The 22,975-nt window shown below is 55.8% G+C and overlaps 8 protein-coding genes across 8 annotated transcripts; 4 read left to right on the top strand and 4 right to left on the bottom strand.

The window, feature by feature from the left end:
* Positions 1-495: 495 nt before the first annotated feature.
* CCM_09292 (glucose-6-phosphate isomerase) lies at positions 496-2,305 on the top strand (the record flags this gene model as incomplete). The annotated part of the gene is made up of 4 exons (XM_006674426.1): positions 496-995; positions 1,047-1,580; positions 1,628-1,734; positions 1,785-2,305. 4 exons carry the CDS (start codon positions 496-498, stop codon positions 2,303-2,305), a joined length of 1,662 nt encoding a protein of 553 aa, XP_006674489.1.
* A 2,434-nt stretch (positions 2,306-4,739) lies between these two features.
* CCM_09291 (uncharacterized protein) lies at positions 4,740-7,090 on the top strand (the record flags this gene model as incomplete). Its single annotated transcript, XM_006674425.1, has 4 exons — positions 4,740-4,836; positions 5,147-5,328; positions 5,396-5,530; positions 5,612-7,090. The coding sequence occupies 4 exons, from the start codon at positions 4,740-4,742 to the stop codon at positions 7,088-7,090; spliced, it is 1,893 nt and encodes a 630-aa protein (XP_006674488.1).
* Positions 7,091-7,617: 527 nt separating this feature from the next.
* Positions 7,618-9,278, bottom strand: CCM_09290 (pantothenate transporter, putative; the record flags this gene model as incomplete). The annotated part of the gene is made up of 3 exons (XM_006674424.1): positions 7,618-8,231; positions 8,284-9,004; positions 9,066-9,278. The coding sequence occupies 3 exons, from the start codon at positions 9,276-9,278 to the stop codon at positions 7,618-7,620; spliced, it is 1,548 nt and encodes a 515-aa protein (XP_006674487.1).
* Positions 9,279-9,981: 703 nt separating this feature from the next.
* Positions 9,982-11,709, top strand: CCM_09289 (DUF1446 domain protein; the record flags this gene model as incomplete). The annotated part of the gene is made up of 2 exons (XM_006674423.1): positions 9,982-10,551; positions 10,591-11,709. The coding sequence occupies 2 exons, from the start codon at positions 9,982-9,984 to the stop codon at positions 11,707-11,709; spliced, it is 1,689 nt and encodes a 562-aa protein (XP_006674486.1).
* A 305-nt stretch (positions 11,710-12,014) lies between these two features.
* Positions 12,015-14,195, bottom strand: CCM_09288 (fungal specific transcription factor, putative; the record flags this gene model as incomplete). Its single annotated transcript, XM_006674422.1, has 1 exon — positions 12,015-14,195. The coding sequence occupies one exon, from the start codon at positions 14,193-14,195 to the stop codon at positions 12,015-12,017; it is 2,181 nt and encodes a 726-aa protein (XP_006674485.1).
* A 3,313-nt stretch (positions 14,196-17,508) lies between these two features.
* CCM_09287 (mannitol-1-phosphate 5-dehydrogenase) lies at positions 17,509-18,855 on the top strand (the record flags this gene model as incomplete). Its single annotated transcript, XM_006674421.1, has 1 exon — positions 17,509-18,855. One exon carries the CDS (start codon positions 17,509-17,511, stop codon positions 18,853-18,855), a length of 1,347 nt encoding a protein of 448 aa, XP_006674484.1.
* Positions 18,856-19,261: 406 nt separating this feature from the next.
* CCM_09286 (glutathione S-transferase) lies at positions 19,262-19,912 on the bottom strand (the record flags this gene model as incomplete). The annotated part of the gene is made up of 1 exon (XM_006674420.1): positions 19,262-19,912. One exon carries the CDS (start codon positions 19,910-19,912, stop codon positions 19,262-19,264), a length of 651 nt encoding a protein of 216 aa, XP_006674483.1.
* A 1,807-nt stretch (positions 19,913-21,719) lies between these two features.
* On the bottom strand, positions 21,720-22,283 carry CCM_09285 (uncharacterized protein; the record flags this gene model as incomplete). Its single annotated transcript, XM_006674419.1, has 2 exons — positions 21,720-21,966; positions 22,039-22,283. 2 exons carry the CDS (start codon positions 22,281-22,283, stop codon positions 21,720-21,722), a joined length of 492 nt encoding a protein of 163 aa, XP_006674482.1.
* Between the last annotated feature and the right edge of the window lie 692 nt (positions 22,284-22,975).

Below are 22,975 nucleotides of genomic sequence, written 5' to 3'. Positions count from 1 at the left end.
TACCTAAATAACCGCGCAAACCTCATCCGATACTCGAGCTTGGCAGTCTTGACTTTTAGTTCCAGGTATGTCGCAAAATGAGTGCCGCAGGGTCTGGGGCGACTCTGAGGCTGGCTGCCCCGCCCCCTCCTCCGGTTGCCCCTCCATCGTCTCAAGCTTTGATTGATGATGCTTCCGTCATCCATCCCACCTGGTATTCAGCAATTGGTCATCCTCTACACCTTGTTTCCCTAGAAACTTGTGTAGATATTCTCCGAAATTCCTCGAAACATCTCACCTCTTTCCGTATTCTCCAATTTCTTGCTTTTCCGTGCTCGACTGTTCTCTGCTAACAAGCTACTTGCCCACTGCAAGGCACATTCCCCGAAGCTTCCCAACAAACGCGATTCTCCGAACCTGCCGAAGGAGTCGTCCCGATCCAGCCCACTCAAAGCACAAACTTTTCCTCATCTTGCGGCATTTCTTGTTCACGCAGCACTACGCATCTTCGAAATCATGGCGCCGGCTAACACCCTTCCCGCCTGGTCGGAGCTCAATGCTCACCGCGACACCATCAGCAAGTCCTTTGTCCTCAAGGAGGCCTTTGCCTCAGACCCCGAACGTTTCAACCGCTTCACTCGCACATTCAAGGCCCCCGGCACTTCGGCCGATATTCTCTTTGACTTTTCCAAGAACTTTTTGACCGATGAGACCCTCGACCTCCTCGTCAAGCTTGCCGAGCAGGCCGGCGTCGAGCGCAAGCGCGATGCCCTCTTCCGTGGCGACAAGGTCAACTTTACCGAGAACCGCGCCGTCTTTCACCCCGCCCTGCGCAATGTTAGCGGATGGGAGATGAAGGTTGACGGCCAGGACGTCATGGATGTGCCCGGTGGCGTCAACGACGTCCTGAAGCACATGAAGGAGTTTTCCGAGCGGATTCGCAGCGGTGAATGGACCGGCTTCACTGGAAAGAAGCTGACTACTATTGTCAACATTGGCATTGGTGGTTCCGACCTGTAAGTCGCCTTTCAAAGTGTTTTAAACTGGACATGTTTTAATTTGTGTAGTGGCCCTGTCATGGTGACTGAGGCGCTCAAGCACTACGGCGCCAAGGACATGACCCTTCACTTCGTCTCCAACATTGACGGCACCCACATCACTGAAGCCCTCGCCAATTCGGACCCCGAGACGACCCTGTTTCTCATTGCCTCAAAGACCTTTACCACTGCTGAGACGACTACCAATGCCAACACGGCCAAGACGTGGTTCCTCGAAAAGACTGACAACAAGGGCGAGATTGCCAAACACTTTGTCGCTCTGTCGACCAACGAGGCCGAGGTTACCAAGTTCGGTATTGATAGCAAGAACATGTTTGGCTTTGAGAGCTGGGTCGGCGGCCGCTACTCAGTCTGGAGCGCCATTGGCCTGAGCGTTGCTCTGTTCATTGGCTACGACAACTTCCACAAGTTCCTCAGCGGCGCCCATGCCATGGATAAGCACTTCAAGGAGACTCCTCTCAAGGAGAACATTCCCCTTCTTGGTGGTCTCCTGAGTGTCTGGTACTCCGACTTCTTCCAGGCTCAGACTCATCTCGTTGCTCCGTAAGTAGTGGCTAATTTTGCCAGAGGAAAGCGCTAATACATGACAGTTTTGACCAGTATTTGCACCGCTTCCCCGCCTACCTCCAGCAGCTCTCCATGGAGTCCAACGGTAAATCCATCTCTTCTGATGGCTCCGCTGTCAAGTATACTACTGGTAAGCTCAGGATCTTGCCACTTGTTGATGCTCACAAGCTAACAAGACAGGCCCCATTGTGTTTGGTGAACCTTGCACCAACGCGCAGCACTCGTTCTTCCAGCTTGTTCACCAAGGTACCAAGCTGATTCCTACCGACTTCATCCTGGCTGCTCAGTCACACAACCCTGTCTCGCATAACTTGCACCAGAAGATGCTCGCCTCCAACTACCTTGCCCAGGCTGAGGCCTTGATGGTCGGCAAGACGGAAGAAGAGGTTCAGGCTGAGGGTACTACCGGCGACCTCGTTCCTCACAAGCGCTTCTTGGGCAACCGCCCTACCACTTCCATCTTGGTTGGTGGTAGCATCGGACCCGGCGAGCTGGGTGCTCTGATTGTCTACTACGAGCACCTGACGTTTACTGAGGGTGCCATCTGGGACATCAACAGCTTTGACCAGTGGGGTGTCGAGCTGGGCAAGTCTCTGGCCAAGAAGATTCTCAAGGAGATTGATGAGTCTGGAAACGGCCAGGGCCACGATACCTCGACTGGCGGTCTGCTGAGCGCTTTCAAGAAGTACTCCAAGATTTAAGGGATACGGGGGGTGGTGCAAGGACGAGACAAATGAGTAATAAGTACTACAGTTAGCCGGACTAGGCAATACAATTTTCAGCTGCAATAAGCCATGTGAAGCCAAGTCACGATGATGTTTGAGTGTAGTGATGGGAATCATCGTGATGAGTTGTAGGAATGTGGCTGGATGGGACGGAGAGCACGGCGTGGCTGACGTTGAGATTCTAAAGACACAAGGAATGCCAGAATGTCATTACATGATGCTGGAAGACTGGTATGAATGGTGTGCACATACTATGCGGATCGACATTGCTTTAAAAAAAATGAATGGTGAGGGGCATATGCACAGCACAACGCCATGCCATGCCACGTTGACTGCATCCACAAGGCAGCCGTTGTCATTACGAGAAATATTGGCTCGCAACTAGATAGAAATGGGGAGCTTCCAAGTACCTACTGGGGGGAGAAACTCCGTATTTCCCGAGGCCTATCTTGGAGGTATGAGGGATATGCGGAGCCGGAGTGCCTTTTCGTTCCAGGCTCGGGCTGTATGAGACATACTGGAGGGAGGTTTTCGGACGGGAACTCGCGATGATTTACTTACGGCTTCATTTCTCGTCTGCGCGGCAAGAGACAACTTAAGCTTGGGGCACCGACGAGGAAGAATTCTTTTGCACGAGCATGCACTGGCATGGCGACGTGTAAGCGGACGGGATGGGGAAGCGTGAGAAGGGGGGACTACCCGGGAGGGGGGGCCATGCTAGGAACGGACCGTGTGAGCGAGATATGTATGCTAGCAGGGCTCGAAGCACGAGGGAATTAACAAAAAGTGACGAAGGAAAAGAGGGTTATCATGAGGAGTGGCATGGATGGCGCGGGATGCAAGGTGTCACGTTATAGTGTTGTCTATGCTTACGAATAGTAAAGGCATTGCACATGTGCGCAGATTAATAATAGATAGCTTAGAAGCTAGAGGAATAATCTCTTATTAAATAATATATCTAGTATATCTAGTATATATATATACTTTTTTTGACTAAATAGAACTTATATAATATAATAACTTTACCTCTCATCCTATGTGTGTCCTGTTGGCCCTAACAGCAGGACCGCGACGGCCGGAAGCTAAAGACCGCTCCCCCTGAATGCCTTCTATGGCCATGGCGTAAATCTTTCCGTCCTTTAAACCCTGCCCTGTTTTAAGTGTGTGCCTGGCGCCGTTCGGTGCTAGCCAAGGGCCCGGCCGTGAGCGCTCCCCCGGACATGGCGGCGGCATGAAGCTTCATTGTAAGGATCCTTGGATCCAGGGTCCAGATCGCGTAGTCCGGTTCAGCGGGTTTTGTAGTCTTTGAGTCTGAGCACCGGGCCAAAACGTGGGTGCTCGAAAATGTATATAAACCCCCCAGATAAGTCTGCAAGTTGGATTGAAGGAGCCGCCAACCAACACAACCAACACAAGCAAACAAGACCACCTATCTATCAACCATCACTTCGGACTTTCAACCTTTACTTCTTCACTCGTCCATGAACAAGTTTATCCTACCACAACCACCATCATCAAGTTCCGGCTCGGCCTTTTCGTCTCTGCCGCCGCCTCCGTCTGCGCCGCCCCGACGTCAGCCCCGTCCTCCATCCAAGCCAGAACGGCCCCCGGCCTCGACGAGACCCAGAGCCGCCATGCCCAAGCCATCCTCGACCGCGTCAAGTCCGAAGACGTCGGTGATCTCGGCTGCCACGCCGCCATTGCCACCGCCATGACCGAGGTAAACGCCTGCCCCCCCCCCTTTTCCCAACCCAAGCCATTCTTCTTCTTGGGGATTGGGGGCACGACAGTTTTGACTTTATAGGATTCCATGAGATTTGGGCATTATAGACATTTTGCATTGGCATTTTACAACTTGGGGCTGATACCAATAGAAGGACATCATATAGACGGAGCACATAAATTTGTTTTCAAATTTTATTCATATCAACTGTTAACTAGCCCGTTGCTGCATGACATGCGAGCCCACGTCGGCCAAGACGATCGGGGCTCTGACTTAGGTAAGAGCTATTCGAGGGGTTTACTTGCCAACACAAGAAGCGGAACTCGAAACCGAAAAACCCATTCGATTTGTCACATTCCCTTTGAAAGCTGCATGTCATATATTAAGCTCTCGCCACAAAGCGGATCGGTAGGGCGTCGCGGCTGCCTTGCAGACCTCTCAGTCCAGAAGTCTCCGTGCGGGCCACGCGCCATCTATAGATTACTTGGCCAATAGGAATCGAGCCAAGTTTCGGTCGCGAGCACGGCCCGATGTGACAGCCCTGTTGGGCAAGAGAAGAGAGAACAAGTTAGTTCGTTGTAGTTACAACCCCCCGGGGGGGCAAAGGACCCTCTCCATTCAAAGCAAATCCGACTTTGCCTTGTACTAATTTTATCGTTCATGTAATTTTCTTTATACAGCCAAGCAATGTGCGGGCGTCGAGTCGGACAAGATTACAAAATAGGCTTCTACTTAAAGACCGCCAAGCCCGGCCAAGACAAGAAACACCTGCCCAAAGCAGAAGGTTCGGTAGTTAGCGCAAACAATTAATTCCAAGAGGCAACGACATCTTTTCCACAACGGCGACAGAAGCACTGCTTGCCTAAAATGCCAAGTGGAAGGCATCCGGGTACAGCTCGGGACTCGGATTGTGACAAACGCCAAGGTAGCAACAGGCAGCGCCACAGCGAAACCGCGTAGATGTGCCCGGTCATGAGGGGGGTACCAGCAGCATTGTGTATTCTGTCGTTATTGCAGCTGTTTTGAGTACTTATAGACCCCGTCAGCCCTGCCTCGGAGCTGAGCTTCCTTTTCGGCCTCGTCAAGTCTCCCAGCGTCTCAAGCTCGCGACAAGTCAGAAACATACATCATCGAATATCGGCCCGCCATGGTTCGTTTTGCTTCCGTGGCCGTTGTAGGCTCTGCCATGGCCGGCGTTGCCAGCGTGGCTATTGCTGGTTCCAAGGCCGACTACCAGTCCGGCGCGGTTCATGCTCACATCATGGCTCGCAAGATGGTAAAAGCTCAGTTTCTTTTTCTTGACTTCAAGGGCAAATCCAACACTAACAAGCTTTGATTTGTAGGAGCATTGGAAGGAAGAGGAGCAGGCTGGTCTCATGAATAGCGCCCAGTACCCTGAGCTCGGCTACACCCCTTGTGTCAATGGCTTCGCCGCAGCCATCCCCGGCGACTCCATGAACACCTTTCGGTGCCGAAACGTGAGGATTACCCCCCCCCCCCCCCTGATTCTTTGCTCGTCTCGTAAAGCCGCTCTCTGACAGATGCATTTTGTTTTGCAGGTCGACCTGTACCACTTCCTCCCCCACACGGCGCTCGGCAGCTCGGTCGGTCGTGGTTCGTCCTCCTGGGGCTGGACCTCGGCCGACGGCCGTGAGTTTGTCGTCGTTGGCCAGATGGACGGCGCCGCGTTTGCGGAAATCACCCAGGAAGGCAAGTTGAGCTACCTCGGCCGGCTGCCGCCGTACTCGGTCCCGAACATGTGGCGGGAGATTCGCGTCGTCAATGACCTCGTCGTCATCGGCTCCGAGGCCCTCGGCCACGGCGTGCAGTTCCTCGACCTGAAGAAGCTGCTCACCCTCGACCCGGCGCGGCCCAAGACCTTTGCGCAGTCGGACCTGACGGGCTACTGGAACGGCCTGCCGTCGGGCCGCGCTCACAACGTCGTCGTCAACGAGGAGCGCAACTACGCCGTTGCCGTCGGCGCCGTCGGCGCCGACGCGCGCGGGCAGATGATCCGGCCGCACGACCTGCCCTGCGGCGGCGGGCTCATCTTCCTCGACATCAGCGACCCGGCCAACATCACGAGCCCCGGCTGCGCGGGCGGCGACGGCTACGTGCACGACGCGCAGTGCCTCGTCTACCGCGGCCCGGACGCGCGCTACCACGGCCGCGACATTTGCTACGGCTACAACGAGGACACGCTCACCATCTACGACGTGACGGACAAGACGGGCAACGTGACCAACATCATCTCCATCAGCGACTACCCCGGCGCCACCTATGTCCACCAGGGCGCCGTCAACAACGACCAGTGGCAGGAGTACCTCTTCCTCGACGACGAGTACGACGAGGAGTTTGCCACGGTCGGCCCCATGGCGCGCGGTCTGACGACGACGCACATTTTCGACATTCGCGACCTCGAGAAACCCGTCTACACCGGCCAGTACGCCGGCAAGACGCGCGGCAACGACCACAACCAGTACATGCACGACGGCTTCCTCTACCAGTCCAACTACGGCAACGGCCTGAGCGTGCTCGACGTTGCCAGCGTCACCTCGGACCCCACCGGCGCCGGCATCTGCGAGGCCGGCCGCTTCGACATCTACCCCGAGGACGACGAGGAAGTCGGCGGCGGCCGCGTGCGCACCAGCGGCACCTGGTCCTCGTACGCCAAGTTCCAGTCGGGCTTCATCCTCGTCCATACCATTGAGCGCGGCACCTTTGTCGTCAAGATGACGTCCAAGGAGTGCGAGAAGCCGGCCTCGTGTAGCGCCGACAACTGCATGCGCGCCCTGCGCGCCTCACACATCCCCGGCCGTCTCGAGGAGAGCCAGCAGTTTTGCTGGGATTTCACCAGACGCCTCAACAAGGATGCGACCAAGGTGCCCGAGTATGCAGCCAAGGCGTGCGGCAGTGACCCCGTCCAGCGAGTGAGCAGTGCTTGCGCTTGTATCCCGGCCCCGACGGTCCCGGTCATGACGAGGACGGATACGTTCAGATATTGGCCCACCCTTTATCCCACGCCAACGGCGTCGTAATGGGGGGTGATGCATGATGAGGGCATGATGGATAGTCGAGCACCATAGCATTCCATCAAGATTTATAGGCAAAGCAGCCGCCAACTATGTAGATGCTTAGAGCCGTGCATCCAAGACTGCTCTTCTGTCCTGTCGTGCCTCTTAATTTTCTTGTCCTGGCTACGCCCAAGGTGTAATTTTTTGGTCCTCGCTTCGCTCCATGTGTGATTGTGGGAGAATTCGCGAGCTCGGCGACGATACCAACTCCAAGAGAATCGACCCTTGGTATTGGTTGAGCGCTCCTGTGCTACCAGCCACCTCGCTGGCCTGCCAAGATTCAAGTCTCAGCCACCTTCTCCTTGTAGAATGGGACGAGGGGATGTCGGAGCCATGCAAGACCGAGTACAAGCGTCGTCAACAAGTCGGCCCGGCCCGGGGTTGTCGCAAAATGAACGAGTTTGCCAAGACTGTGTGCGGGGTGCAGCAATGAAATTGCAATTCTTACTTATCCCATCAACGTCGACCAGTAGAGTAGAATACAGGCCAAGTTAGTAAGCATAAAACAAAACAGCCTCCGAGTCTCTCTGTCGAATCTTTCTATTCTCCCTAACCAGCATCCACCGCATCAACCACGCGCCCGCCACGCAAGCGATGCAAAACCCCGCCGAGCTGGCCATGGGAATGACGTACCGCGGGGCGTCCGACTTGGGCCACAAGTACTGCCACAAGTCAGCATTCAGGTCACCACAAACCGAGACAGAGGGTAGACTTACTGGCGTCCAGATGAAGCTCACGCTCGCGCTCATATTGACAATCGCCAGCGCAGCCGCCTTCTTCTCCCGCGTCTGCCCGCACGAGCTGCCGACCCAGCCGAGCAGGATCGAGTTGACGCCGTACGTGCCAATCGTAAAGACGCACATGGCAAAGTAGCGCGCGCCGAGGTTCATCGTCGCGCAGGCCAAGACGAAACCGAGCAGCGCGACGGCCTTGGACAGCGTAATGTGCCAGGTGCGCTCGTTGTGCCGGCCCGAGGACCACGCCCACACGACGGAGAGGATGCCGGCAATGAGGTATGGTGGACAGGTGAGCAGGAGGGTGATATTGGGGGTGAAGCCGAGTGTTTCGACAATGGTTGGGAAGAAGTTTTTAAAGCCGTTGGTGGCTACCCATCAGTTAGTCATGCTCGTGGTATACTGCAGAGCGAGGAAACGTACCGAGGTGCATGTGCTGCATGTACATGAATACCCACACGCGCGCATCAACAATGGCCTCCCGGAGACCGGTCCACGGACTCGTAACGGCCCGGTAGTCCACCGTATCCCGCGCGATGCGCTCATGCGCCAGCTGCCGCTCCTCCGGCGTCAACCAGCGCGTATTCCGTGGCTCGTCCGGCAGCGTAAAGCACGACACCGCCGCCACCACCACCGTCACCGCGCCCTGCAGGATAAACAGCCACCGCCAGCCCGCCAACCCTCGAACACCATCCAGCCCGTCAAACACGCCCGCCGCAATCAGCCCCGCAAACGCCGTCGCCAGGATGTTGCCCGAGTAGAGCACGCTGATGCGCATCGCTAGTTCCTTGCGCGTGTAAAAGATGCTCAGGATGTACAGCGCGCCTGGGTAGTACGGCGCCTCGACGACGCCCAGGAAGAAGCGGGTGAGCGCGAGGTCGACGTAGGAGCGCGCGAGCGCCGTCAGGCAGCTGACGATGGCCCAGGCCATCATGAAGCCGCCCATGTACCACGAGGGCCGGACGCGCGTGAGGAGCATGTTGCTGGGGACCTGCCCGAGGATGTAGCCGACGAAGAGGACCGAGACACACGTGGAGTATTGTACGCTCGACAGGCCGAGGTCGGCTTCGAGGTGGTTCAGACGGGCGACGGCAATGGCATTGCGGTCGAGAAAGTTGAGCCAGTACATCAACCAGAGGGTAGGCTGGCAGGGCAAAGTCAGCACCGTGTCATATGAGAGACGTGTCAAGCTGGTAGAAACATACCATAATCCAGCAGTCCAGCTTCCTGACTAGCCGGATCTCAGCCGGGTCCGTCTTGGCCGCAGCGCCGGAGTAGTCTACCGTAGCCGACTTCTCCTTGAGTTCAATGCCTTCGTCGTCATGGACAGCCTGCTGTTTCTCAATATCTGAATGCTGTGCCTCACCCATCGCTTGGGCAGACACGGGAGCCTTGGGTTCAGCCATCAGAGTACACATGAGTCTGTCGAATATTTTGACTTGGTTATGAGTGAAATAACTCGACCAGTGTGACCAAATCTCTCAAGGAGCGCCGGTAGGCGCTCTGCCTTTTATCTATCATGTCTAGCTTCTTCCCCGGACTCGAGGTGGAACCTGGGGTACTATCTAGAGCCACTCCACCCCGCAATCCCCGGGTTTGGTTCCAAGCCGTTGAGGGTCGAGGCGTTGTGGTTTTGCTATCCAACCGTTCCATTTGTCCATGCCAGTGGATCACCAACGAACGATAACGACATATGAAGAAACTCGGCGGTGCGGCGCCGTTTTCCGCTCCTTGGGCTTACAGAATCCAGCCGAGCAGGCGCATGAGTCAAGAGAGTGTGGGACTCTCGGCATTCGGCGCCGCATGCCGCAACGGCGCTGTTTTCCGAGTCGATCTTTCCCTTTTCGGGAGACTCCTGCTGCTTTGGTTCGTGACTTTGTGAGACGCCTCGTCCTCACTCTGGTCGGCAGATTGAACATGCCTGCTATTGGGTTGTGGAGGCCCTCGCCTTGGCTCTTGGTATATGTATTATTGTTCCGCTCTGGCTCCGCTCCTGGAAGCCGTCAGGAGATGCGGCAGGAGTTCTGGCCCACCATCCAGAGATATTTCAGCTCAGCGAGCTCCCTATACGCAACACCCCTTCTGTAATTACCGTGCATCATTGTTTCCTTCTCAATCACAATGTTAGAGAAGCCACTATTGAGAGTTGGTAACGTCTCCGGCGCGACGGGCGACCACCCACATGCCATGGCTCGCATGGTGCGCTCGGGCAACGTCCAGGTCATCACGGGCGACTGGCTCTCCGAGATGAACATTGCCTGGAACGCCATTACCAGGCGCGATGTCGACTCGGAGCTCGGCTACGAGCAGGGGTTCTTCGACCAGCTCGAGGCTTGCCTGGACGAAATCATGACCCGCGACATTCGAGTCGTCGTCAACGCCGGGGCTCTCAACACCGCCTCGTTGTTCCGCAAGGTCAAGAAGCTATGCAAGAACAGGGGTTATTCCCCTGAGATCGTGGCCGCTGTCTTGGGGGATGACGTTTCGGTGCTCCTCGGCCAGGACGATCCCGCCAACCGCCTACCCAACGGTCTGTCCTTTCCGCATCTCGACCATCCGGAACTAACGCTTGACAAATGGGGCTTCACACCTTTGACCGGGAACGCATACATCGGTTGTTGGGGAATTGCCGCCGCTTTACGCGCTGGCGCCAGAATCGTTCTCTGTGGACGGTGCACCGATGCCTCTCCTGTCATGGGTGCTGCTGCTTGATACTATGGATGGCGCGAGGAGCAGTACGACGAGCTCGCCGGGTCCTTGCTTGCCGCTCACCTGATAGAATGCGGGCCGTACGTCGTGGGAGCCAACTTTTCAGGCTTCAAGGATTTTCTGCCAGACTTGGTCGATTTGGCCTTTCCGATTGCCGAGATCGAGCGGGACGGATCCTGCGTCATCACCAAAACGTCCGAGGGCGGTGGGCGCGTCACGCGGGATACCGTCACAGCGCAGCTCCTGTACGAGCTCCAGGGCCACTTGTACCTCAACCCAGATGTCGTGGCGAATCTTCAAGATGTGCGAGTCCAGGAAGACGGACGAAACGTCTCGCGGCTACAGAGGGAAGACCGGGTCCGCGTCTACAACGTCTACGGACTCCCTCCCCCGCCAACCACCAAAGTCATGTTTACCGCCGAGGGCGGCTATCAAGCGGAGGCAACGTTTTACATCAATGGCCTAGACGTCCAAGAGAAGGTCACAATGATGAAGAATCAGCTCAGGCATTTCTTTAGGGACAGTAACTTCAGCCATCTCAGCATCGAGCAGTACGGCAGTCAGGCCCCCAACCCGTCTTCTCAGCAAGCAGGAACCGTCATACTACGTGTCTTTGCCCAGGCGCGCGAGCTATCTGACATTGCAGCACTCAAGTTCAAGGTGCCCATTTACGCGTCCAGGATGCAGAGCTATCCAGGCTACCACATGTCGCTCGACTTCCGGACCATGGACCCCAAGCCATTTATGGAGATGTTCCCAGCCTTGATGCCGCAGAGCGCGATTCGGCACCGCGTCGAGCTCGGCTCGGGGGAGATTATACCGGTCGAACTGCCCCTCAAAACGGCCGTGTACCCAGTGAAGCGGCCCACTGGAGACACCAAAGACCCTATTGACGTGTTGTCCCTAGGGGTCACCGACTTTGTGCCTCTCGGGAGTATTGTGCACGCACGCTCTGGCGACAAGGCTGACAATTCCAATGTCGGCTTCTTCGTGCGCCACGATGACGAATACGACTGGCTGCGGTCGGTGCTGACGACGACCCGACTCAAGCAGCTCTTCGGAGATGACTGGTTCAAGAGCAACCCTGACAGGCGCGTAGAGCGCGTCGAGTTCCCGGGAATCAACGCCGTTCACTTGTAAGTGGAAAGATGTCACCGTCTTAGTGTAAATAATCTAACCTTACTAGCCGCATTCTGGATAATCTGAACGGAGGCATCGCATCTTCGGACCGAATTGATGGCCTTGGAAAGGGCATTGCAGAATATTTGAGAAGCCGACACATAGATGTGCCGCGTGTATTTTTAGATAGAGGTCGCATTTGAACAATAGACCTCCGAGCCGTCCGCGTCGAGGTATTGAAACTATAAACGCTTACCATTATCGCTGGCATGCCTGGAAACGAGGAGGCTGCACTCCGCCGGAAATTGCCGGGCGAGTGTCCAGTTCTAGAATTCATGTCCAGGGGTATCGCCGAGCCCTACCAACCAGTCCTGAGACAACTGCACTATTGCATCGCTGTGATACTGATCGTAGCATATGTCCTGCAAGTCTCCAAAGCAGTCCCTGAGCGTGCTGTCCACGGACATGTTGAATCCTGGCATCGCGGACTGCTCGAGCGCATGCTCTATCATGCTCGGCTGGGAAATTGCAGCGGAGGGTTCAGCATGACTTCTTGTCCGCATGGAACCGACTTGCAGCGTCGGCGTGGCGTTGGCCATTTGCGACTCGACGACATCAGCAACAACTGCATCGCTGAGCTTGTCAAATACTTCGGAGCAGTTTCGGGCCACCGCCCACCTCTCTGACACGGCAACCAGCACCTTGGAGCAGGCTCGAGTCGTGTTCACCACCTGACCGATGGTGGGGCCGGCACTCAGATTCGCTCTGGGGGCGTTGTCGTTTTGCTGCCGGCTCTGAGAATGTTGGAGGTGGTTGCGAAGCGCGTAGATGTACGAGAGGCCCGCGATGAATACTGAATGCAGAGTGACCCAGGAGTAATTAATCCGTCCACTCCGATGAAGATCGGCGTAGAGTAGTAGGGCAGACTGGGAGGAATCGTACACATGCTGCAGCGCGATGCTGTTTCGGGAGGTGTTGTTGAGGCATGGTGAGGGGCGGAACAGCATCAGCATCCCGTTGTGGTACAAGAGGTCGTACCATTCCTGACAACGGAAGCTCGATCTTGCAGAAGGAGCTGACGATTCCGCTTCTGTGCGAGTGAGGGGGATCATCGAGGTACCCTCGTGCCACTCCTGGAGCTCCGCGGCGAGCTCGTCCCTAGTTGTTTCGTAATTGCGGGAAGGAGCCTTGGCAGTGCTTGTTGTTCGGTGTAAGGCATTGAGGATCTTTCCACAAATGAGTCTATATCGGACAATATGAGCGAATATGGCAGTTGTGAGCTGATGGTCCGACATGGCGGCAGGGGGAACACTCTGGGGACTTGAGGGCACGACGTGGGGAAGTTCCACATCTATATCATCGAGCTGGATGGCCATGGGTCTCCCGAGGACAAGACTAGCCGTCCGGTCCATGGCAACAACGCTCCAGAAGCAGTGTCTCTTGATCTCCGATTCCTGGATCCGGAACGCCTCATCAGAGTCCGCGGTCGGAGCGCCGTTCTTGGGGGCCTCATACGTCGACGCCCTATGTAGACCGAGCTCGAAGCACATCCGGGCGCCAATACCGATGAGGTGCCAAACACTGGCTGTACTATCATGCGATGGCGTGCCCATGCGGTATTGGCAGACAAGTAGGAGCGCTTGGAGAGCTTGTATGCCTCCTTGAGAGAGAACTTCGCCCAGATGGACTGCAGCGCGGTTGTATGAGCTCTCCGCGTCCCACATCCCGCTCCAGTTTAGCTTGGACACTTGGGAAGTTCCAATTGCCAACGTCATGTTGATAATAAATGCGTCTGTCGGGCTGCACGTTCTGGTGTTGTGTCCCTCTTCTGCGGCATACACATTTTCTAGGGCGCGCCATAATGTCGTTGAGTCTAGAAAGGGATATTGCATCCTATTGTGGTTGCAATATGCATGGAGGATTTGGGAAGCGAGGCTCTTTGGTGGCAATGCTGAGGTGGCCATCGGTTGGCCGCTATGAGTTGAGACCACATTGGAGGCATGGCCGCTCTGAGGCAGTGACGCTGAGGGTTGTCCTTGGGGCTGAAGGAGGTTGGCGAGGAAAAGGCCGCTCGTGGAGCCCACGAAGTTGCGGCCTCCGCCGGCACTGAGAGAAAGATTGATAACCTCGTTCGCAACCTCATGATGCCCAGCAGTCGCCCGGGAGAATGCCTGGTTCTGATGAAGTCCGAAGTTGACAATCGAAGCTGCCGACGCTGGAGAGCGATCCCTGGCCGACGGAGGTAGGTTGTCATCGGGCGGCAATTCTGGATGGGTTTTCAGTACATTGCTCAAGCGGGCTTGTAGCGAATCGTAGTCTGTTTGAAGGTCGCGAAGGCGCTGTTCTAGTCTTTCAACATCCTGCCGCCGAAGTTGGAGCTGGCGTTCTCGCGGTGCGTACTCGCACGGAATATCGACCTGAGCGCAAACGCTACACGACGGGCGTTTCCTATCGCACCGCACCTTGCGATAGTGGCACCGCTGACATGCTCCCGTCCGGTTGGCCATTGTATTATAATAGTGCCATTTTAGAGGATTAGGTGAAGCACAATGCAATACTCTTCTTGCCGAATAGATGAGATGTTTGATGATTGAAGGAAGGAGGTACATGCCACCTCTGCGACGATTTATATCGTGCTTATGTAATGCGCATTAACATAAGTGAAATTCGCTTTGTATCCGTATTGTCTATTCATGTGCATTCAACAAGAAATGTTTATCCAGGGTCTTTTTCTTGAAATTGTATCGCGTCTTGAAAAAAACACACACAAAAATAATTGCAAATCAGCAAGTTGAGCGTTGTTGGATTGGTTGGAATACTGCTGAAAATCAGGCAGCTAATTTATCGCCTATTTGACTCCACCACCACTTCAACCACCACTTCAACCCAAGGTTACCAGTTAGGGTGTGATTTTGTGATGAGGGGGTCGACAGACAGGTGATAGCTCGGTTATGAGCCGCTGGCATATGACACGGAAGAAGTAGGAGATTGAAGGAGGAAAGAGAGAGACGATCAGCATGGGCTACAAATGATCAAGGATATGATTAGCAGCATGCTAAAATTAAGGAAAAGGGATTGATATCGTGAATAGCACATGTTGAAACAGAGCGGGCAGGGCAACCAGCTCGGGTAGACGGCGGGAAGGTGATGAGGTGGTGCAAGTTAGCTGGGGAGATGTTACCGAGCTGGTAAAGAGGAAACGGTGGCTTAGAGTAGCCTGGGAGTAGCCTGCGCCATCTAAAACGGTGGCTGAGAGGTACGTACCCTGATGAGGAAGCGGAACAGCCGAAAATGGATTGCCGGACAAGGCGGAAAGTTTGTTATCAGAAGACGGGCGGCAAGACCGTAACGTAAACTGAGCGATTACTTAGTTACTGGTAGTGTCCTGACTAGTTAATGTGTCCTCGGGAAAGCAATAAGGCTGTGCCAGTGAGGCTCAGTGGTTGAAGCACGTTTCTGCGGACCCCCTGTGGGAGACATGTGCATCATGTTATGTAGTGTAGAATGGAGTCTTTGACTTGCATTCAGCAGCAAGCTATAACTTTTGCTCTGTTGCACAGGGTAGTAGCTACTGCCGGCTAATAGGGAGGGATACAATAAATCAACGGATACTGACGCGGGGAGTTGATCCTAAGATGACAATGAGAGGAACGAGGCGGTATACACGCAGGCTGAAGATAGCGCAAGCCGTTATGATTAGCGCCGGCCGCACTGCGGCCAGGTCTGCGGTGGCGAATAAAGCCGCTTATACGTGCAGCCAATGCAAGTTGACGAGCAAAGCTAGTTATCTGTAACTAGAATTGAGACGGTGTCCTTTTGGCAAAGCCTGGAAGATACGTTGGGCAGGCTGCGCAAAACAGCCGTACAAGCCTCGTCGTCGGGAGCCGGGCCAGTGGTGCATAGGGAAGCGAACCTGGCCATGGCACGTAGCCGAGGTGTGGGGGACGAAATAGAAGCCAAGGTACATAGTCGAGAAAATGAAGCCCTTGACGAGAATTGGGGGTTTTGATATTCATGCAGACAGGCATGACGTGCTTTACCCGTTTTGAATGACATCAAGTCGAAACAAGCAACTGCACTGTTGTCTAGAACCGTTCTCCACGCTGGAGAAGGGAATGATGCTATGCATTTTTGTGGGTGGGCAATGAATTACATCACCGCGATCGGTTGGGAATAAAAAAAAAGGGACCCCAAGTCCCTAGGATGTGGTGATGTAACGAGGGGTTTCTTTGCTGTAGTCATTCGTGCCACCGACGAGTTACCGAAACGACGTCATAGTCATAGTTAGTGGTGGTTTTTGCTTCTCGGAACCCCGCGGCACTATTATTGAGGGGGCGGCGGCTCGTTTTCAATCGAACCACCCACCTAGTGAAGAGGGTGGGCGGCACTCGTTGACGACAGGCTCCGGGTTTTCCTTATCTTTCTACCCAGGGCGATGCAGACAATGTGGCAGATAGGACGGATCGGGGGGGGGAGGGGCCTTGGCGAACAGCCATTGTCTAAACAGACCAGGCGCAGGACCTCGCAATGTCTTTGACAGCTGACGTGGGACAAGCTGATATCAGAAGTTGCAGGACGGGTTCAACCCGTGAAGCATGAGCAAAAATACGGGATAGACAGGGAACGAAGCATCCGTGTCGTGGTTACCGCTGAACGTCCACCGATGGGCGAGGTCATCGTGGGCAGGATCCACGGCGTAACTAGTGCGCAAAGTGTACCGTGTCATGTCGATGACCAAAGGGGGAATGAGGTAATGAAAGTACGACTTGCATCGTGAACCAAGCCATGACGTGCCTGGGTTTCGAGGCCACATTGGTAATTTGTAGTTACGGTTTTCCTTATCTTTGTCATGTATGTTCCATGTCGTATGTACAGTGGGTGGCATCAAGTTAGTGATTACCAAGTGGCGCGCTGAAGGGACCCGCAGCCCGACGCCAAGGTACTTGGGGTCATGGTGGTCCACAGGTGTGGTCCCGAGGTACCTCTCGGCCGTCAATGAGCAAGGGAGGCGCAATTTTGAGGGGTTTTTCTCAGCGATAGGACGGCGTGTAAAATCTACGTACCTAGGCTTGCAGGCTTGCAGGCTTGCAGGCTTGCAGGCTTGCAGGCTTGCAGGGCAGTCAGTGCCTGGCGGCTGGCGGGGGACCTTATTTGCTGGGGGAAACTCTGAAACGGAGGGCTGCACGTCGGCCAAATGGCTGCGGGACCCGCCCACCGTAACCTACGGTGACCCCCGCTCTCTGCCCTTGGAACCAATCACCGCTTGCTGCTCGACGCCACCGTCATGGTTTGCGACATGGGTCCGCCGCCAAGATGCTTTTCCTGCCCACGTAAGGTTGGCAAGCAGCCCGTGTCTCTCCGGAAATGGGTTGTATCAGGCAGAAAGGAAAGGATAAAATTTATTCATTTTTTTAATACAGCTGCGGGGCCGCCTTTTTTCCTAATCGCGTTCCAACTCACGATCCGCAAAGTATCTTTTTGCCTGGACGCTTGAACGCATTCCAAACGCCATCGTCTCTTATAAAGTCTGGCCCCTCCCCGCCTCCTTCGTCAATTCCTCTATTCCAAGACTCATTCCTGATCAGCCCCTTTTTTACCTCTACTACAGACCGTGAAGAAACATTTTCTTCTTCTCCAGTATCCTCTTCTGTTGCATTCCTTGATTGGCTTTGCTTCGACTTCCTCCACACCTCCACGACATCTATAAAGCTCGATACCCGCTCTTTCTCCTTGTCGTCTTCCGACTTGCTGGACATCTTCCATCCTCCATCCTCCATCCTCCATCCTACAAACCAAAACTTCAATCACTCAATTTCCATCATGGCTCCCAAGGCTGTTCATTTCGGTGCTGGCAATATTGGTACGTTTCCCATCTCCCATCTGCAACAATCGGCTTGCTACACGACCCCCAACTTGGTGTGGCGCCACTCCGGCTTCCGCCGATTGCGTAGCGCTGCCCCGCTGCACGTCATCGCTGCCACCCACCCACCCAACTCACGACATGACCATGCTAACACTTTTCATCAAGGCCGCGGCTTTGTTGCCTGCTTTCTGCACAACTCTGGCTACGACGTCGTCTTTGCCGACGTCGCCGATGCCCTGATTGACTCCATCAACGCCTCCCCCTCGTACCGCGTCATCGAGGTCGGCGTCGAGGGCACCACCGAGTCCACCATCACAAACTACCGCGCCATCAACTCCAAGACGCACGAGGCCGATCTCATTGACGAGATTAGCACCGCCGACGTCGTCACCTGCTCCGTCGGCCCCCGCGTTCTCAAGTTTATCGCCCCCGTCATCGCCAGGGGCATTGACCGCCGCGCCGCCGACCGCAAGCCCCTGGCCGTCATTGCCTGCGAAAACGCCATTGGCGCCACCGACACACTCGCCGAGTTCATCAGGAGCCCCGAAAACACCCCCGCGGATCGCCTCGAGGACCACTCGTCCCGCGCCCGCTATGCCAACTCGGCCATTGACCGCATTGTGCCCGCGCAGGATGCCGATGCCGGGCTCGATGTGACGCTCGAAAAGTTCTTTGAGTGGGTCGTCGAGAAGACGCCGTTTGCCGACGTTGGCATCCCCCCGATTGAGGGCATCAACTGGGTCGAGAACCTGGCCCCATTCATTGAGCGCAAGCTCTTCACTGTCAACACGAGTCACGCCACGGCCGCGTACCACGGCTACAACCGCAGAAAGCGCACCGTCTACGATGCGCTGCAGGACAAGGCCATCATGGCCGAGGTCCGCGGCGCGCTCGCTGAGACAAAGGGCCTCATTGTGAGCAAGCACGGCATCGACGAGGCAGCCCAGGCTGCGTACGTCGATAAGATTATCAAGCGCATCGGTAACCCCCACCTCGAGGACGCTGTGGAGCGCGTCGGCCGCGCGCCTCTCCGCAAGCTCTCCCGCAAGGAGCGCTTCGTCGGGCCGGCTGCTGAGATTGCCGAAAACGGCGGCGAGATCAAGTACCTTCTCGATGCTATCGAGATGGCGTTCCGCTTCCAAAACGTCGAGGACGACGAAGAGTCCAAGGAGTTGGCCACCATTATGTCGGAGAGCACCCCCGAGGACGTTGTCGCCAAGGTCTGCGGCGTGCAGACCTCGGAAAAGATTTACCCCCAGCTCGTCGAGGTGGTCAAGCGTGTCCAGGCTGATAGCAGCGAGTGACTACATGGCTCCCGGTCCAAGCTGTGAGGTGTTTTGTTTTCTAAATTTCGTGATGGATACCCAGTGGCGTTTTTGAGTTTACCAGGCATGGCAACATGGAGTTTTGAATTATAGAACAGATATGATGACAAAAAAAATGTTCTTCTGTAACCGGTTTAATTGTAGAGCATGTGACTGTGATGATGACAAAGAACGTTCTTCTATGACTGTTTTGATTGTAGAGCATGTAGTTGTGAGCAAGATAAACCCTGTTTTTCTTTTCAACTGTAGAGCAAATCATTGTGACTGTTCTTCTTTTCAATTGTAGAGCATATGGTTGCAGGACTGAGACTCCATACTGTCCTTTACAATTAACATTACAAGAGTGGCGATGTCATCCTTTTCCTTGCCTTCCTCGGCCATCCGCTCACAGACCCTTGAGCTGCTCGCGCGCGCCAACCCTCTCAATCCAGGCCGTCAAGTTGGTCAAGCCCTCCATATCCACCTTGAGCATCTTGATGTACGTCATAAACGCCCAAATATGCGTATCAGCCAGCGAGTACGTCTCGCCGAGCAGATACGGCCTGTCCTGCAGCCCGCCATCCAGCACCCCAAGCAGCTTCCGCAGCTCCTCCCTCGCGACCTCGGCGTCCTTTTCGCGCAGCGCGCGCACGCCCTCGTCCTGCTCCTCCTGCTGACAGTGCACCACGCGGCTCACCTGGCGCGCCTGCAGCGGGAGGTTGACGTTGGACCAGACGATCCACTTGACGGCGTGCGCGCGCGCAGCACCCGCCGATGCCGGGTACAGCCCGGCGTCGACGCCGTACGCCTCCCCCAGGTACATGGTGATGGCGGCCGATTCCCACAGCGGCTGCGCCGGGTCGTCGGGGAGCACGAGCGCCGGCACGAAGCCGTTGGGGTTGACGGCCAGGAACTCGGGCGCCCGCGTGCCGCTGCGCAGCGCAACGTCGATGCGCGTCGCCAGAGGCCGCCCGACGGCCGCTTCGAGCTCCTGCAGCACGGCGTCGGTGATGCCGGCCGTGGAGTAGTCGGCGCGGTAAAACTTGATGAGAGACATTGGTTTTTGATGAGGGATGATGTGTGTGGGGGTTTTGGGGTTGATTTCTTCGAGGGATAAAAGAGTTGAACAAGAGAGAGGCTCGACGTCATCTTCGGGGAACTGCCCGTTTTTATGTATCCAAAAGGGAAGCAGCCGATGTTAGCATTTGTTGGGTTGGTGGAGAACGCCGTGGCGCCAACGTTCACGACGGGTTCACGCTATGCAGGTAGAATCTGGCTGCGGTCGTGTTCATGATACTTTTCGGGGGCGCTGGAGCTGAAAACGCCGTCAAAATCATTGAGTGAGTTTTTGTGGCGTGAAGAGCTGAACGGCGCGGGCACGCACTTACACGGGCCTCACCACTTCTACGAGCCACCCTTTTCACATGACTGTGATTTATTACACGCAAGCAAGCAAAATGTATCGAGTCCAACAATTTCTCGTTTTGATAGCTACTATTACTCCAGTTTCTTCATTTTGATTACTGCCCGTCCGCCGGCGGGTTCCACTCGGGCTCGTAGTTCGGGCACGTCGGCTGCACCTTCATGCCCGCCGCCAGCGCGTTGAGCTCCGAAAAGCTGCCCAGTGGGCCCGTCTGCTCAGCATTCTTGTCCACGGGGCCGTACAGGAACCACGCGCTCATCGGCTGCGCGCGCGTGTATCCGCCGGGCGCGCCGCCGGCCGTGCGGTTCACGCCCATGTTGCCCGCTACCAGATACGCGTCGCTGTTGGTACCGGGTTCGGGAAAGTCGAGCATCTTGAGCGGCACCCTGGCGTAGCCGACGGGCAGCTTGTCCATGGGATGCGGGTGGTACGCGATGCCGTCGAGAACGACCAGGCCCTTGGTGTTGGGGCGCGGCTGGGGCGCGCGCAGGTCGCCGTGCGCGTCCCAGTGCAGCAGGCCCATGAGCCAGCCCGTCACGCTGAATTCCATCGGGCCCCTGCCGCAGGTCATGAAGTGCTCGGCGCGGACAATCTGGCTCCAGAATTGCTTCACCTCCTCGCTGTCGGGCTCGTCAAAGGTGCGGACGAAGCGGCTGAAGATGGGCCGCAGATTGTCCGCGTACTCGGCCGGCTCCTGTCCGAAATCCTTCAAATGGGCCAGCTTCTCCTGCAGCCGGAACCAGTCGGCGCGGCTGCCGAGGAGCGTGACGCGCGGCAGTCCGCAGATGATGCCGCCGGCAAAGGAAAAGTACTGCTTGAAGAGGCCCATCATGCAAACCGTGGCCGTCATGCGGTCGTCCTCGTTGCTCGTGCTGAAGCCGGGCATGATCCATGCCTCGAGCCAGTCCGTCTTGACACGCTTCTGGATCTCGGCCGCAAAGCTCGAAATCACGGAGCGCCAGGTGTACGCCTTGACCACAATATCCTGGTGCCCATCAAAGTCGACAAACAAGTGCCGCACCTCCTCGGCGTGCTTCGCCATGTAGCAGTTGAGCTGCGCCAGGACCTCGAACCAGACCTCGTCGGGCCGCAGGACTAGGTGCTGGTGCTGGGCCCAGGCCTCGAGCGCGCCGCGCACTAGGCTGTCCGAGGATGGGTACACGGTGTTGGGCGTAAACACGTGCGCGTCGGCCGCGCCCAAGTCCGGGTTGTACTTGGAGAGCAGCAGCGAGGCATTGTAGGGTGTCCGGGGCGTGTGCTCCTCGGGGCAGCTCTGCGCCCAGAGGTCCGCAGCGGAGAGCACGGCGGAATGGGTCTGGAGCGGCAGAGGCGGCACGTCGGTGGCGACGTTGATGGTAACATCGGCGCCGGCAAGGGCCGCGAGGGCCACGGCGCCGAGAAGAGCTGTTCGGAGCATAGTGGATGTTGTCGAGCAGGGTTACTAAGTCTGGAGGGAGGCTCGGTTGCGGTTAGAGAAAAGGATCGAGGAAGGAGACATCGGGGAGAAGCGGCCTAGATATAGAAAATCGGATAGTGTTGTCTGGCCGGCGCGTTGTAAGACGTTTTGCGGGGTGGCGTGAGACAGGGCATCTGGTCTCTCCTTCGAGTTGCCGCATTTTTTAACGAGCATCGCCACCCCTCTATTGGCAAGGCGCAGGAACTTTTGCTTTCCAGCCGTGAAAATTCTGCTAGTACATGCGAGACTGATCCTATTCGGACCTTGCCATCAGGCTAGAACTGTGTCATGGTGATGCGACGACGCGGGCTGGTGTCGCTTCGCCACGGCTTGTTTGTCCTGCCAAGCAAACAAAATTTGCGAAAACTTTTGTTCCGAAGCAATAAATGTGGAAAAAGGGCACGTATAGCAGGATTCTGGTATCAATATCTCGCCAGCCATGCATTCCGAGTTGTTTAGACTCCGGCGCGGATCGGCTCCCGTATTCGGGGCTGCACGGTTCTGCAAGCCACACGCCAGCGACGGGCCGACATGGTTAGAAGCGGACATGGTGGCGAACCGCACAGGTTCATGAGGGGGGAAGCGAGAGAGAGCGTTGTGAGAGAGAGGGGGGCATGGAGAGGTTTAAGAGGGACGTTGAATCAACCAATTGATCGAAAACAGCAGGTGCAAGAAGAAAGCCAGATCGTAGATGCAAGGGCCGAGTTTGGGAGCCGTTTGCGTGCCAAACGGACATAAAAGTCCGGCGCTAGTAAATCAGTCGCTGGGTCAAAAAAAAAAGACAATATACTTTAAATAACTCGATAAAAATACAGTAATTTTGGAAAAGCGACATCAAGTGTGCATGCCAGACTACAGCGATATCGACAATGCGCGGATTTCCCTGCTCAGGCAATCCGACGCCCTGTATAGAAAAATGCGCCGTGCTCCGAGTTGAGCGTATGCATTACCCCAAGGACCTCTCTATCCAGCATAAGACAACGACAAAATGACGTTCTTCGCCGTCTTGTCATCCCCGCCACCGTCCTACATGGCCGCCGCCGCCGCCGCCTTCATCAGTCGACATGTGCGGCCATAGCCGAGCAATACCATGTGTATCCCGTCAAGTACTCTTCCATATTCTGGTGTCCCCCCATCTGAAGCAGTCGTGACTGTGCTTTTCGGAGTTGCCTCCGTTTCCAGAACCTTTTCGACCGCCAAGGCTGCACTGGGGTCGCCGTGAGCATGCCATCCGTGATGTC

Source organism: Cordyceps militaris (assembly GCF_000225605.1).
Source record: "Cordyceps militaris CM01 unplaced genomic scaffold CCM_S00008, whole genome shotgun sequence".
Classification (NCBI taxonomy): Eukaryota; Fungi; Ascomycota; class Sordariomycetes; order Hypocreales; family Cordycipitaceae; genus Cordyceps; species Cordyceps militaris.
This window is presented reverse-complemented; position numbering and strand designations above follow the sequence as displayed.